At 43.9% G+C, this 15,840-nt stretch overlaps 1 protein-coding gene across 2 annotated transcripts in view; it reads right to left on the bottom strand.

Moving 5' to 3' along the window:
* SLC44A3 (solute carrier family 44 member 3) overlaps nucleotides 1-15,840 on the bottom strand; it is a 76,788-nt gene that overhangs the window by 32,692 nt on the left and 28,256 nt on the right. For both annotated transcript variants that reach the window (XM_056844107.1, XM_056844108.1), the window contains exons 6-9: nucleotides 12,846-13,015; nucleotides 11,404-11,493; nucleotides 10,682-10,806; nucleotides 6,426-6,612 (exon numbers count right to left, since the gene is read on the bottom strand). In XM_056844107.1, coding sequence (XP_056700085.1) covers nucleotides 6,426-6,612; nucleotides 10,682-10,806; nucleotides 11,404-11,493; nucleotides 12,846-13,015 — 572 coding nt within the window. The remainder of the gene's footprint in view (nucleotides 1-6,425; nucleotides 6,613-10,681; nucleotides 10,807-11,403; nucleotides 11,494-12,845; nucleotides 13,016-15,840) is intronic.

The following is a 15,840-nucleotide window of genomic DNA, read 5'->3' as shown; positions in this document are numbered from 1 at the left end:
TCAAGTTGCACTAACTACCAGAAAGGTATGGAAATGGAACATCTTTACATAGATCTATCAAAACTCAGGATGTGAAGTTTATCTAATAGTGAGGCCATGATAGTAAGGGAGCTATGGAAATTTTATTCCCCATTCATATAGCTGAATCCAGTTTGAAAGGAGAACAGGGAAATTCCAGTAGCACCAAGGACTCTACATTTATTTTTTGCCATCTAGTCACAGCTGACTTATGGCGACCCCTGGTGGGGCTTCAAGGCAAGAGACGTTCAGAGGCGGTTTGCCACTGCCTGCCTATGCGTCACAACCCTGGTATTCCTTGGAGGTCTCTCATCCAAATACTTGCCATAGTCAACCCTGCTTAGCTTCTGAGATCTGACGAGATCAGGAAGCCTGGGCTATCCAGGTCAGGGCAATCTACATATATGCTTCAAAATACAATTATTCTTTACTAGTAAATAAATATTGAAAAGTTAGGTTATTCAATCTTAAAACAGTTGAAGGAGAAATGTCATTAAGGGAGTTGAAGGAGAAACAACATTCCCAGTGAATGCTCATGGTCTTTAGGAACTTGTTTTCTTTCTCAGAGAAAGGTGACCTTCAGGACAAGGACACTCCTGCTCACAATAAGTGAGTTTTCTCTCCAAGGGCAGGGTGTGGAAAATGTTTCCTCCTACGAGTACTTAACAGTGTTGGGCTGGCCAATGGCCGTAACAATAAATGTAATGTATTTAACAGTGCAGTATGTTTGCCTGGATATACTATTTTCAATTGAACTGTATTCATTTAACAGTGTACAGCCCATTCCTGAGCTCTTGGCTGTAAAGAGCTCAGGAAGAGCGCAAGTGGCCGTGCAGGCATCCGAGCCACTTGCGCTGCAGCAAGAGGCAGGGATGCCAGCGTTGGGGCGCTTATGCTGGTCTCCCTGCACTGCTGTGGCAACATGGCCTCCCACGGGCGTCCCATCGGCACAAATCCCCATGCTGGCATCCCGGGGGACGTTCCCGGGGTGTTCCAGGGGTAGGGTGGAGCTGCCTGTAGGCAGCTTCCTGACTCCTTTCTGGCCAGGAATGCCCCCCTTCAAAACATCGTTGCTGCACCAGGTTTTTGCTGGTGCAGCCTCGCTGTTTTCAATAGGGCAAAATGCCCCATTTTCACACAAAAAATTTTTAAGGCTTTTTAAAGCCTTTAAGCAACTGGGGAATGGCTTTGGAGGCACCACGGCAGCGCCTCAGCTACGCCATCCTCGGCCACCGCAAAGCTCAGAAATGAGCTGGTAATACATCAGTTAGACCAGATCGTCAGGAATTTTTTGTCATGGTTCCATATTTACGCAGAATTTTGAGAGAAAACATACAGATTGCAGTAAGCTTCTGCGAGCCTCTTGAGATTATACGCTTGTGATTTGTTTTGCAGGATACAAAAGTCAGGAATATTAACATCATACAACTGGGAGCTTTTTTTGAAGGAATAACTTGACCAATATCGGCCTTTTAGCTATTTTATTTTCTTAAGGGGAAAACAAGGACTTCCCATGAACTACAATAGATCCTTTTGTATAAATTAAATTTAATAGATTCAACAAGCCAATTTTGTATTGTAGCAGGAAGGTATCTTATTAGTGGCAACAGATTTTTGGCTGTACTATCTTAAGTAGCTTTCAAGACAAGACTTCTATACATTCTATAATGCAATATTAGCAATAAAACCAATCTCCCACTCCTACTTCTTTCCCCTAAATATATATAAGCTCTATATAATAACAAGCATTCTCTCTGAATTTGAGAATTATTTCAATATAGCTTTGAGACTAATGTGGATGGAAAGACACTTAATATAACATCTCTCACTATCCATAGAAGTATGCACATATATAACTGGACCTATATCTACCCACAAACACATACACAACAACATTAGGAACTTTAGGGCTCAAAATTAGAGTGGACTGATTTAAAACAACCTTTCCTTCTTGTACATAATGCATTGTGTGCGCAGTACTGCAGCCAAAGCTCTGCTCCCGACCTGAGTTCGATCCCAACAGAAGTTGGTTTCAGGTAGCCAGCTCAAGGTTGACTCAGCATTCCATCTTTCCGAGGTCGGTAAAATGAGTACCCAGCTTGCTGGGGGTAAACTGTAGACTGGGGAAGACAATGGCAAACCACCCCATAAACATTGTCTACCTAGTAAATGTTGTGACATCACCCCATGGGTCAGTAATGACCAGGTGCTTGCACAGGAGACTACCTTTACCTTTTTTAAGTGCTGCCAAGTCAGCCCCAGCAAGGAGCTTTCAAGGCAAGTGAGAAGCAGTGAAGCCTGGCAGTGGCTCTCTCCGGAACTATGTTACCTGGCCACCACGACAACATGTGTCGCCACCATTCCAGACATGCAGGGAGCCCTAGGCGCAAAGGGAAAAACTCATGCATCATCCCGCGAGACAGGCACCAAGGATCCACGAGCAGGAAGACCTCTCCAAGTGAACCAGAGGGAATCCATTTTCCTGCAACCCCGTCCTAGTATCCAGCAGATGCCATTTCGCAAGGAATAACTAGACACGTAGCCAGCCACCCCCGCTCCATCTGCATGACTAACGATACATCAGAAGCCCCCAAGGTATCAACACCAAGAGATCGCACCTCAGGCAACCAGGAAATAATTCACCCCGGACGCAGCTGTTCGCGCCTTTGTGTCCACTCGAGAAACCCATCAACGATTGTCTCCCGGATCCCCCGGAATTGCGCAAAGTCCATAGGTTCTAGTTAGCCTGTCTAAATCACCCATCACCCCACCCCAGTAACCGATCGTTAACATTATTGTCTGCCTTTGTTTGCCATGGGAACCACGAGGGGGTAAGCCCATCATCCCCCACCCCAAAAAGAGTATAACTGGGGTAGTTTTCAGCCATAAGCTATCTATCTTTTACCCCTCCTATACTTGCTGTCACTCTGTTGGCGTGGGTTTTGAGCAGCCTAGCCAATATAGTCCCCCGACTTGCTGGTCAAGCCACGGGAATCCCTTCCCCCATTGCCCTTTTTCTTGCTAACCGCACAGCACTCAGGACATCTCCGCTACTAGACCAGGTGCAGTATTACCCCTCTTCAAAGGGAAACTGCCACATGGGCGAACGTCTCTGTATTCCTACCTTTATTTCCCACACTCTGAGTGTGTGTTGTGTACGTGTTATTGAATTGCTTGTGCACATACTTTTAAAGTAAACTTCTTAAAAGAAACCATTGCTTCTGCCTCTTGTTTGAATCTTGGAACGGACTCCCGTAAACAAAGGTTAGATTCCCGAGGTTATGCCCCTTGCCGGTTATTGATTTGCTAATTCCCCATATAAATATTCATAACCGAGCATTTTGGCTAACAGCAGAGGTGGTTTGTCGTTGCCTTCCTCTGCAGTCTTCCTTGGCTGTCTCCCTTCCAAGTACTGACCCTACTTAGCTTCCAAAATCTGACAAGACTGGGCTGTACCATGCTGCCTTCCCTCCCACATAATGCATTACCTGAATAAAAGTGTAAGTTACGGTAACAATGAAAACATGTTGGGATGCATCCTACGATTCTGTTCTGCTAATGCCAGAACCTTTTGGTGCAAGGTGCCTTCCATTGGCAGAGGAGCCTCTTCCACCAGAAGATTTGCAGTACAATAAAGCATTACAAGGAGTATAAAGCAGAACTTCTGACATGCAAAACACATGTATTTTTCACTACACAATTACGTCTGATAAAAAAGACAAGGAGAGCAACTCGGAAATCAACAGATTTATTTCTCTCTGTATGCATTTGAGGGCACTAAACAAAACCACTTACTTCAAAGCAAGAACCACAATCCACCGAGTGTGCAGGTCTGTGGAATAAGTGCCCACAATTTTCTAGAAGCACGATAGGTGATTACCAGGCAGAAACACTGGCCAACATAAAATGGAAAGTAAATGTCTACGCTGACTGGTTAAAAACCCAAATATTTATTATTTGCCACAACAATGAATATGACACATGATGGCCTTTTGTTCCATATTTATCATGCTTGATATCAGAAGTAAAAACATTTCCTCACAGCTGTTTTCTTTTAAAGAAACAGACAATCACAATCAAGGAACTAACAAGGACTTGTGGAGGGCATTTCATTTTATCCCTCCCCCACTATTTCTTCTTCCCTTCCCCCATACATAGCCTCTCCCCATTTCCTGCTTTCTTCTCTGCTTCCCACCCACCAGCCAACCTAATATCTGCCCCTTCCTCGGTCTTCAGCTGTCCCTTGATCCCTACCCCTAGTAGCTTCTCCCTGGAAAAAACTAAGGTCTTGTGGGCAAGCAGCTCACACCCTCATATCCACCTTCTCATACTATTTCCTCCTTCCATCTTCCTGGAAACTCCCATATCCTCACTTTTTCCTGTTTTTTGTATTAAATTCAAGTTTTATTTTAAACCAAGTTTAACTAGTTGGTTTTTAGAAGCTCACACACAGGGTTCTTTATATCCTTGCCACAGTTCTACCTGCTCTGGGCTTTGCTTTGAGGTAACCATGCAAAACCCAGGCCAGGGTGCAAGAAGCTTCTGTCTAAAAGCAGGCTGGAAAGTGACAGCTTGGAATATGACCAGCTGCATCATGCAACATTAGTAGTCACACGCATGTGCACAGGGATATATCAACAATTGAACTCTTCCTAATATAGTCATTTCTATTTTTGTCTCAAGCCCATTTACACTTGTAGACAGAATTTTGACAAACAATGAGAATACTTACAAAGTGGATTGCAATTCATCGATTTGACTGAACAGCAGCTCTGTGACCTTGCCTAGGAATACTCTTCCATGTGGAAATTATTGATAATGCACAAACACCTTGATTAGTTTTACAGAAACTACTTCAAGCTAATCTTTTATAAACATGACAACTTGAACAGAGTCTAGAATAAACCTGATAATTGCTTGCCAGGAACTATCAGTAACCTATACATATTGAAACGATCAGCCTCTACATATTGAAAATTATAATTTGTATATTAAAATTACACAATCAACCGGCTAACTAAATGATAATCAGAAGAACTGACACCTAAGTAACAATAACAGAAATCAAGGGATGTTATGCAGAAATGGTCACAGCTTGCTTATTAAATGTCACAATCAGGCTATGCTTACACACAACTGCACTCAAACCATCTCCATCAAAAAACAAAAACACAAGGCTCAAAAATTGTGTGGAAAGTTGTATAGTAACACAAACACAAATAATGATAACATCAACAGAAGTATCGCATGAGTCATAGAAACATGTCAAACATACTCAATAAAAACACTGAATGCATCCAAGGAACAAACAACATGCATACAACCATGTTGCATTGATTCACCAGTTTTGCCACTAATAGTCTTCCTCGCACAATAAAGAAACTATTCAAATATCCTTAAATGTGATTTAGATCACAGCCACTTCAAGGTATTTTTGTCACCCCAAGTAAACTGCACCCATCTCTTCCTCCCATGCTGGCAGCTTGGATCAAGCCAATGCGTGGTTTAGAGCCAAGTGGTGGTGCATGTGTACCCTATGCCTGTTGCTTCATCCCATGCCTCTAGCAGCTAGCAGCAAATCAAGTCCCTGCGGCGTATCAATGCCTCCTCAATGAGCTGCCCCAAGCAGCTACTTGGGTGGCTGGGAGAGAGCACCAGCCCTGACTAAGATAAAATAAAGACAACTTTGCCAAGTAATATTCATCCTGAGGGCAAGTGGAGTAGATCAAGACACAAAAATAGATAAAAATAGAGACATGTGTATCCAGACATATAATAAGTAGGATTGGAAAAAATCCATGTTTTCACTCCTTTTATCGAATGAAGATCAGCCCCAGTACCCCTTTGCGGGCAATATCCTCAACCTATATTCTGAGCACACCAAAGAACAGGCCAATCTAACACATCTACCAGGTCTTTTGTGTGTGTGTTTAAAGTGCCATCAAGTCGCAGTCGACTTACAGCAATCCTTTATGGGGTTGTCAAGGCAAGAGACTAACAGAGGTGGTTTGCCATTGCCTGCCTCTGCATAGCAACCCTGGTATTCCTTGGTGGTCTCCCATCCAAATACTAACCAGGGCTGACCCTGATTAGCTTCCGAGATCGGGCTATAACACATGCTGCCTTGCCTCCCAGACAACGTCTTTTAGGCTACATAAATTCAACACACGCAGCACTATTTTTCGTGTCTTAACATGACTGGATTTTATGTTTGCATGTGCCAATCTATACATATCATCAGTAATTAACAGGATCACTTAACCTTTGGAATACACAGAAATATAACAATATATTTTCACCATTAGAAAGTACATTATCATTTATTTAGTAACAGAGGGGGGGGGGGGGAACAAACGAATGCCTGAACAGTTTATCACCTGAAGTTATAGAAAATAAAAACTACTAACCTGCAGTTCCTAAGCTAAGTAACACAGCAACCCAGTATACCCAGAAGAAAATAAGTATCATAAAAGTCCAAAGAGGCTGAAAAAGCAGTGAAGGAATATTGCTGATTATTTTACTGGCAACTTGAAAGAGCTGTATAGTTCTCTGAATCCTCTTCCTTAGTATCAGTATCAGGAATAGTAGTACAACCTATGGGAAAGGAAGAAGAAAATTCATTAAAATGTTTCTATTTACCAAATCAGCAATTTGGAATAGTGAATCCATGAAGATTACAACATCTCTTTTAAAAGCATTCTTCTGTACTTAAGAATTACTAACACTTATGTTAACTATTAGATATACTTTTGGTTGCAAAAGCTCAAAAAGCAACTACATTTTGCACTGAGACGCTTCTTCGAGTTTTGCCATTAATCTGAACAACAGCTACACACCTATTATAAGAAAGAAGCATGTTGCAGGTGAGCGATATCCTCCAGAGCTATTAATAGATGAAAAATACTGGGATAAATACTCTGTTCGGAGAAACCCTGCTCTTGCAGAAGGGCGCTGTGCTTTGACTTTTAACTGTGTACTGCAAACAGTGGTGTAAACATGCAGAATTATTAACACAGCTGTCTCTCAAAGGGAAACCACAGCCTTTCCCAGCATATTTGTTGCCCCCTTGTGCTAGCAAAGAATTTTTTTAAAGAGGAAATTCCCTTCCTCAATAATCATATAAGAAAGGATAAAAACCTGTTTTAAAAATCTAATTTAATCTTGGATGATAATGAGGTGAGACAGGAAAGCAAGTACCATAACCTGTTAAAAATAATTGCCTCTAATCATATATTTATTCAAGGTATAGCAACCCCAATAAGCAGAAAGTATCTTTCGTTATATTTTTTGTCCTGAATTTTCAAAGGGGATGAATTCATTGCAGGAAAAGGCCTGTCCTATTTATGGGTAACTGGAAACGAACCTTGGATTACTCACCACGAAGGTTCCTTCTGCTCAGAGGTACGGAGGGCATCTTCAGATTGGGTGATTTCCTGCACTTGCTCAGGGAGGCAGGACCAAGATCTTTCACTTACTGTCTCCTGAGAGAATCAACACTCTCCTCCTCAGTTCAAATACTTTCTGAGTACTAAAACCTTAAGAACAGACAGGAAGGATCCATAGAGAAAAAGCCACAATAGTGGTGTCCCGGGTCGCCTCCCCACCTAGGCTCCCGGGACGTCTTGCCCAGCCCCGGCCCCAACGGCGACCCTCGGGAGTGGGGGAAGGAGCCCTCCCACCCCCACTTACCAGGGAGAGGGTCCGGAGAGGCGGCAAGCCGAGGACGGCCAGAGCCACTGCCCCGTGGCCAGGCAAGCATGCCAGAAGCTTCGGCAACAGCCGAAAGGCCCGCCCATCAGCTGGCGAGTGGAGAGGGTGGCCCAGGCGGGCCGCGCCCGACAGGCGGGGCGCAGCGGCGGCCTCAGCCCCCCACGGTCCCCCGGCCAGGGCCCCAGGGGAGTGTCAGGAAGACCTGCCCACCAGCTGGTCGTCGAGAGGGAACCGCAGCCGCGGGAGACATTCTCAGGGTGGCGGCCAGGACAAAGGCACTGCCGCCTCCATGGCCACGGGCAGACTGGTGGGAGGGCGGGGGAAGGAGCAGGCACGGGGAGGGGCCGCCTATGGAGGGAAGCCCCCGCCCAGAGCTTGGCATGCTGAGGGTAAGCGGAAGAGCCAGGGCAGGGCAAACACGAAGTCCCCGCCCTCTGAAGAAACTCTCCCAACAAGGAGAGGAAGAGGGCTGGGGAAGGGCTTTTCTAGCCTCAGGTTGAGGCGTATGGGGGCGGAGACACAGGGGAGGAAGTATAAAGCAGCAGAAGGGTGGAGGCCAAGGAGGAAGCTGGCTGGTTCCCTATCTGCTCAGAACTCTGTGTCAGGGATACCAAGCTGGTCAGCTCAGAGGAGGAGAGTTCCTCATCCTCTTCTGAGTGGTCTGAAGCCGAGGAAATCCTCTCTGCTAAAGCTCCTGAAGGTGCGACTCAGACCACGGCACGGGAAGCCCCTCTTGGGGGTGTGGCCTCGCCAGACAGGTCGCAACAAGTGGACAGTAGAAACAAGGTGTAACACTACCAAAATAACAGATTCTGAACATGAAAACAGAACAGATCAGAACAGAGAGTCAAAGACATGTAAGAGTGAACAGTCTTAAACTCTTCACAACCTTAATATGCCTATATTGTCTTTTACTTCCTCTCCTTTCTTGCAAATCTCTCGTTTTCCTCTTCTTCTTCTCTTCTTCCAGGAGGGCAAGATGCCCTCCTTACCTCAGAGCAGAAGGAACCTCCACGGTTAATAATCTAAGGTTCATTGTGGGACCTACAGATGGTTGTGACCACCATCTGAGGCTTAGATGAGCCGCATTGGAGATGACCAACTTCTGATCCCTTTTTCTTAGGCTGTCTTGCTGATAGGGCCTGAGGAACCACTACAGTGGTCTCATGTGGAACTGGGTCCACGGAATGGCTGGAATACAAGAAGCGCCATTGTGGAAGGGCTGCAATAATGCAGCCCCAACAACCACACCATCCTATTTTTCTAAAGGCCATCAGGAGACAGGAAGTGAAAGATCTTGTTCCTGCCTCCCTGAGCAAGTGAACAAAGTCACCCAATCTGAAGATGCCTCTTCCTCAGAGTGAAAAAGTGAGATTATTTATCATTTTTTAAGTTTCTGGATCTCAGTGACTGAAATGCATTTAGCAAACTGACAAAATTGAAATTATATCTTTAAAATGCAAATGTTTAAGGATACTATATCAGTTTACTTATTAACATAATATGTGCATGTAAGAAATATGCACACTAATCTGGATTTTGAAATTTTCTATGATTACATTAAACTATTGAATATATGTACGTGTACAGTATATATGAAGTTTTCAGCCATTTTTTTACCCTGACTTTTATACACATATGCATTTTACATCAGGTTTAAGGGTATACAAATAAAGGTCCCCATTAACTGTCATATTAGTTTTGCTTTAATGTTTCAAATGACTATGCATCACATAACACTGGCTTTTGTAACAATTCTGAGAATGAGGTCTCACTTTCAAAAATGAAGTATCCATGCCACCTTATTTGAAAGGTATGCTTGAAAATGTGATAATGGTAAAGAACTAGAACTCAAAATGAACTCCAATTAATTGTTTTCTAAATCTCATAATTCCAATGGCCTTATATCAAGCTTTGTGGAGGAAAGGCAGCATGGTATAGCCTGATCTGGTCAGCACTCAGAAGTTAAGAAGGGTTGGTACATGGACAGGAGACCACCAAGGAAGACTGCAGAAGAAGGCAACAGCAAACCATCTACCTTGTCTTGATAGCCCCTTGGTGGGGTCACCGTAGGTCAGTTGCAACTTGACAGCACATACATACATATATCAAGCTTTACAATATCTATATATGGATACAGATACATATAGATTGAGAAAGCCAGCAAGGAGTAGTGGTCAGAATGTCAAACTAGGATTTGGGGAGACCCAGGTTTAAATCTCTGCTCTGCCATGGAAGCTTTGCTGGGTGACCTTGGGCAAGTGGCACACCCACAGCCTCACCTACCTCACAGGGTTGTGGATAAAATGGAGGGGGGGGCAATGATGTCAGCTTCTTTGGGGAGAAAGGCGGGGTATAAATAAAGTAAATAAATAAATACACAGACACATCTGTATATCACATCTGAGATATAGCATAGTAAGAACATTTTAAGAAGTAAAACATTTTGACCAAACAGTTTGGCTCTCTCCATGTTCATGAGATGCATTAATTACTTGACATACTGATGGCTTTACACAGTAACAGCTTATGTAGCAGTGCACACTGCTTTTCCCAACCTTCCCAACTAAGTATAGGTTAATGAAAGGGAGCAGTCACTATCAAGCCCATACTTCACAGCCCAACACCAGCAGAGAGAAGAAGAATGGTGTTTCTTCCCGTCACCACCAATAAGTGGCAATCATAGCAGTGGTAGTTCACTGGTGCAAATGCTCAGATGTTGCCCACAGATGCTCTAGCCATCTATGCATGCTAATGAGGCCACTGATCCATACCTGCTAATAACGGCAGTGGTGGCAGCTTGTCAATAACACATTCTGCTGCCTGAAATGCTGCCGCAAACAAAAAAACAGAAATTTAGTTGTAGCCTTCTACTTTATCATACATTTCTAACAATGTCCCATTTAACATACTGCCCACAAAGTGCAAGTGACTGTTTGACAAAGTGTCTTACCGTTACAATGGTAGATAGAATGGAAAATCCCAATAATAATTTCATATTTTCCTTCTCAGTTTCTAGTTCTATGCTGGGCTCATTTGTGTAATTAAAGTACAGCCACCACATAATACCCGAAACAACTAGAACAAACACAGAAAGATAAGCAACGTTTATTGTTGTTATTTAGTCCAGACTGAGCATAGCCTTATCAACAAACTCTGTGCTGAAATTCATGTGCAGTTCCAAAGACACTGAATAATTATAATGGTACAAAGCAGACAACAGTAAGCTAAAAATATAATATTGTACTTTAGTTGCAATCAGTGTAGAAAATAACGCATACACCCACCAAATATCTGCACATTAAAAATGTATGTACTGTAGTAATAACTTGTAATAAATCAGTATATATTGTTGAATCTTACTTGACTTTCATATGAGCACTGATATTACTGAAATGTATGACGATGTACGTTGGGGATAAAACTAAGTTGTGGATAGATATCTAACAGAGCAGCTTTTTAAAACATCTTCTTAGCAACTAAGACTAAGGTACATGAACATGTGCAAATGCATATGTGTTGGGGAGGGGTCTTTCAGAGGACTCCAGAGGACTTTTGCAGGAACTGTTGCCAGAATGAAAGCACTAAGAAACCCCTTTATCAACATAGAATACTACATATGGCTCTTTTGAACGCCAGCCTTACTAAATACGTGCCAAGAGGATCACTACTTACACAATAATCCAAACACAACCAGTGTAAGAAAAATGTGGATCAGAAGTATGCTGATGAATCTGAAGAGTAACATCACTATTGTAGAGAAGGCTGCAATTAAAAAAAAATAGTTCAGCACACTAGTTGACTATAAGCAGAGTCGGCCCTGGTTAATATTTGATGGGAGATGAATAAGGAAGTCCAGGGTCACTACGCAGAGGCAGGCAATAGCAAACCACCCCGTAAACATAGTCTGCCTAGTAAATGTCATGATGTGACATCACCCCATGGGTCAGTAATGACCCGGTGCTTGCACAGGGGACTACCTTTACCTATTACCTAGACATTATGGCTGCTATCTTTTTCACAGTTGAAATACCACTGAAATCAGTGGGTCAGAAGTCATACCATTGCATTTTTATTGCAGCCTTTGACTTCAATAATTCTAAATAATTTCACTGCCCAATTTTAACTCTGGTGTTGATATATGAAAGAAATGATCTTCTGACCAGTTCTCTGCCCCCTCCAAATCAGTGATATGATACTGGCATGTATTTCCTTACACTCAATCTTGGTTAATCACGCCAGAGACTCATGACCCACCTTCCATTCTTCACAAATTGTTTATTTCTTGTTCATATCTATATCCAAATTCAGTATGCTTCCCCATTGTACTATTAAATGAAATCAGTGGGGGTATGTAAGGAACTGTGTGAAGAGGGTAGGTAATCTCCCCCACAGCACAACAGCATCACAATGCTAAGATCTAGGGCTAGATGGAAAGCATCCAGCTCACCTACTCATAAACCTCAGAAGTCTCACACATTAGCGCAGTAGCCCTGACAGCTATGCTTTGGTGCTAGGTAAACAGAAAACTGTTCATCCAGTTCTATGCCAAGTAGTATGAGAGGGTATTTTAATTCTCATTGGTTCCTATTTATAGCCTCTGATGGAATATATTCCCCCTGTATGGAATGTTGCTTTTATTTCATACACATGAATATTCATTTTACTGTGATATCATACATTATGACATTACCCGTAATCCAAAGGTGTGCATGTGAATAGCCCCTTTCCTATCAAAGTAACCTCCCCCCCCCAAAAAAAAAATCACCCTGACAATCAGAGGGCTCTGCATAGCAGCATTACAAGAGAGGAGAGAAATTGTTGCCGGAAAGAGAAACAGTAAGTTCCGTAACTAATTCCACTATTGGATAATCTATTCTTATTGAGAAGTTCCTTACAAAATTTTGTTGCTGTCTGTAACAGGAAGTAACTCTTATAGAAAGAACAATTACATAATGTTTTGTGATGCAGCAAATAAGGAGAGATCAACATCATATTCAAAATAAACAACCCACCACTTCTTAAATGGAAGGTTGCATTTATACCGTGTGTGTGTTAAATGCCGTCAAGTCGTTTCCGACGTATACTACATAAAATAAAAACAGCTGCTGACTTACAGAGTGCAAGGACACACAATCCTATAACAGTTTCTCTTCCTGCCATTATTCCGCTCAAAACACGATGAAAGATATCCACTTCATTAACCACGTCTATTAAAACAGGTGCAAACTGGGAATAGCATTCAGAATTTTGTGGAACACATCGGTTGAATAATGGGAAAGAGACACTGGAAGGTAAAAAAAAAACCATCAAAATTAAAACTCTGAACACCTAATTCAGTCTAGTGGATAACTAAGGGCGAAAACACATGGTCGATTTATCCTCCTTTAATCCCTGTTTCAGCCAGGATTCAACCAGGATTGAATGCATGCGTTTCGCCTAATGTGCGTTCGATCCTGGCTAAAACCGGGATTAAAAGAGAATAAAGCGACCGTGCGTTTTCGCCCTATGAATACTTTAAAAAACCCTCTTACTGAAGCTATCAGACTGACAGTAAAACAATCCATCAGTTTATCTTGCATGAGGGACAAAGGTAAGTATACACTGTGCAAAACAGGGGACCATCTTTGTCATTAAACTCCAGTGCACCTACCAAGTACCATCAAGTGAAGATAATGGGAAACACAGCTGTCTTTCTGGGTGGGCACCAGGCATTCCACTCCAATTATTGCTACTTCTGGCCAAACATTCATTGCCTCTTTATTATTGCAGTATCAGAGTCTTAGCACATTTAGCAAAACTGTACTCATAATTCCACTGGTGCTCCCTGCACAGACTCCTTTATTCATCACAACAGGTGAATTTAAATATGGACATCAGAAGCACATAGGAGCACCTAGCAGTGGGAGAGGGAGGGGGCTGGGGAGAATGATGTCATGCCAAATGGCACAACCTTACTTCCAGCAAATAGCCAGAAGGGACATCACTGCACTGGTGCAACACTCTAGGGGGAATTTTTCACAGTAGATTTTGCTTCGGTTTTGCCACGGACTAAAAAAAAAACACGATTTAAAAGTTTTTTTCATGGCTGCGATTTATCCCTGTTAATGTTGATGTAGTTTTGGTTTTTCATGGGAACAAAGCACGGTGTATTTGACAACGGTTTGGTCTGTCCCTTTTGCAAGAGGCCTCCCCTTCCAACAGGCTCATTGTTTATGCCTGCCCCCAGCTCCGCCCCAACTCCACCCAGCAGATTACCTCGTGCGGTTCACCAGCCCCAGCGCAAAAAACAAGCACCAGTCCCTCTGGTCTCCTCCATTTTTCTTCCATCCTCGCTCTGTTCTGCTTTTGGAACAGTCAGATTCCAAATTGGGGGGGGGGGCAAGGCAGCCCTTTCCTCAAAGCTTCCCTCTATTTTCTATAGGTGTGGAACCCATTGCCCTTTAATGATAGACAGGATTGGGGGGGGGGGGGCAGGAATTGCATCCATGTGCCCAGAGAAGTGTTTAGCTGAAAGTGGGAATGGTGGGGGGGGGGGAGAGGAAAGAAGGCCCCTGGCTTGCGCGCCGGCCATGATCCGGCCACAGTGCATCGAGAGAGAGGAGGGAGATAAGAGTAGGCTGGCCGCCCCTCTTCAGAAGAGTGATGGGAGGGAGTTTTGCCTTGGGTTTTCCACTCTCAGGATGCACATTTTTCCCATCCGATTTCTCAAAAATCCCCCCTCCCCACTGTGGTAGAGGGGCCAACAGCCCCTTCCCTTGAACATCCCCCCCACGGGTCCAGCTGCCCTAGACCGAGCTGCCACCAGCACCACCTGGGGCTTTCTGCATGCCAGTCTCCCCCTGGAGCCGTCCGTCTGACGTCCCCCTGGGCTTGGAGGTGTGGGCCCAGCTCAAAGGCCCATCCCGGGTGAGGGGAGGGGAAGGCGTGCCACCTGCCCGCCCGCCAGCCTCCGGGACGGAGGGAGAGAAGTGCCAGAACTCTAGGCAGGCAGGCAGCAAAAGGGGCGGTATTCTTGTCCAAGCGTGAAACTCCCCCAGCCAATCACTGTTCTTGGGGGAGGAGAAAGGAGACATCACGGGGAGGGACAGCGGAACCGAAGCAAACATTTTTTCATGGGCATCCGAGCTACAAAACGCACGTCTACTGGAAAGTACGGCTCAGAAGTGGTTTGGTTTGCCGCTGACATAACGCGGCTTTTATACCTCTATCAGAGAAAAGCCAGATCTGCAGTGAATAACCAAAATTTGACTCGACTCTGACGCAAATCAGCATCGAAACAGCAGCAAATCTCCGTGAAAAATTCCCCTAGGATTCACTCCAAGCTCTATGGTAAAACCATGAAGTTAGTGGTGAATCCTATAGCATTGCACAGGTGCAGTGGTGTCACTTTTGGGTATCTGCTGAGAGCATGTTGCTGATTTTCCTGGCCACTTTCCCCACCCCACCCCACTGAATGGTGCCAAGCAGGCTGAGAGGTCTCCCTAGGAGCACCACCAAATGGGCGGGGAGGGAGGGGGAAAAGATGAGGCCCAGGGCATGAAAGAAAGGATGCAAACCAGTTTGGATAAAAATGTTCTTTCCCTTTAATAGAAGCTTACTGTGTAGAAATAAGCAGATGAAGCTTTTCATGGCACGGAGGTAAATAACATCAATTAGTAAATAACAGCCAATTAAGCCTCTATTAAAGGGACAGGACATTTTTATCCAGGCCAATCAGCAACTCAGCCTGAAAGAGTACTTAGATGGCAATCACTCCCCCTCACCTCTGCTGAGACTCTATGCATATGCACTGTTTTAACTACTAACCATTATGCTCACTTCCCGTATGTCTGTGATGCCTCTACGCACAGCCATGGCTGTTGTCCACTCTCAGAGAAAAGATACGTTTGTACTTCTCCTGAGGATCACTAAGAGATACTATAATAAAATCACTGTTGAAAACACTAAGTACAACAATGAAATTTCTAGGCACCATAGTGACCTGGTGCCTGGGATTTGTTGAGTGTGTTCTAAGTATGCCAGACGATGACCTCATGCTCACTGTGTTACGGTGGGGTGCACTGAGGAGGGCAAATTGCTGTCTTTTTGTGTTTGCTGAGTGGTCCATCT

Source organism: Euleptes europaea, chromosome 2 (genome assembly GCF_029931775.1).
Source record: "Euleptes europaea isolate rEulEur1 chromosome 2, rEulEur1.hap1, whole genome shotgun sequence".
Taxonomy (NCBI): domain Eukaryota; kingdom Metazoa; phylum Chordata; class Lepidosauria; order Squamata; family Sphaerodactylidae; genus Euleptes; species Euleptes europaea.
The sequence above is the reverse complement of the archived record's forward strand: the minus strand, read 5'-3'. Positions and strand labels throughout refer to the sequence as shown.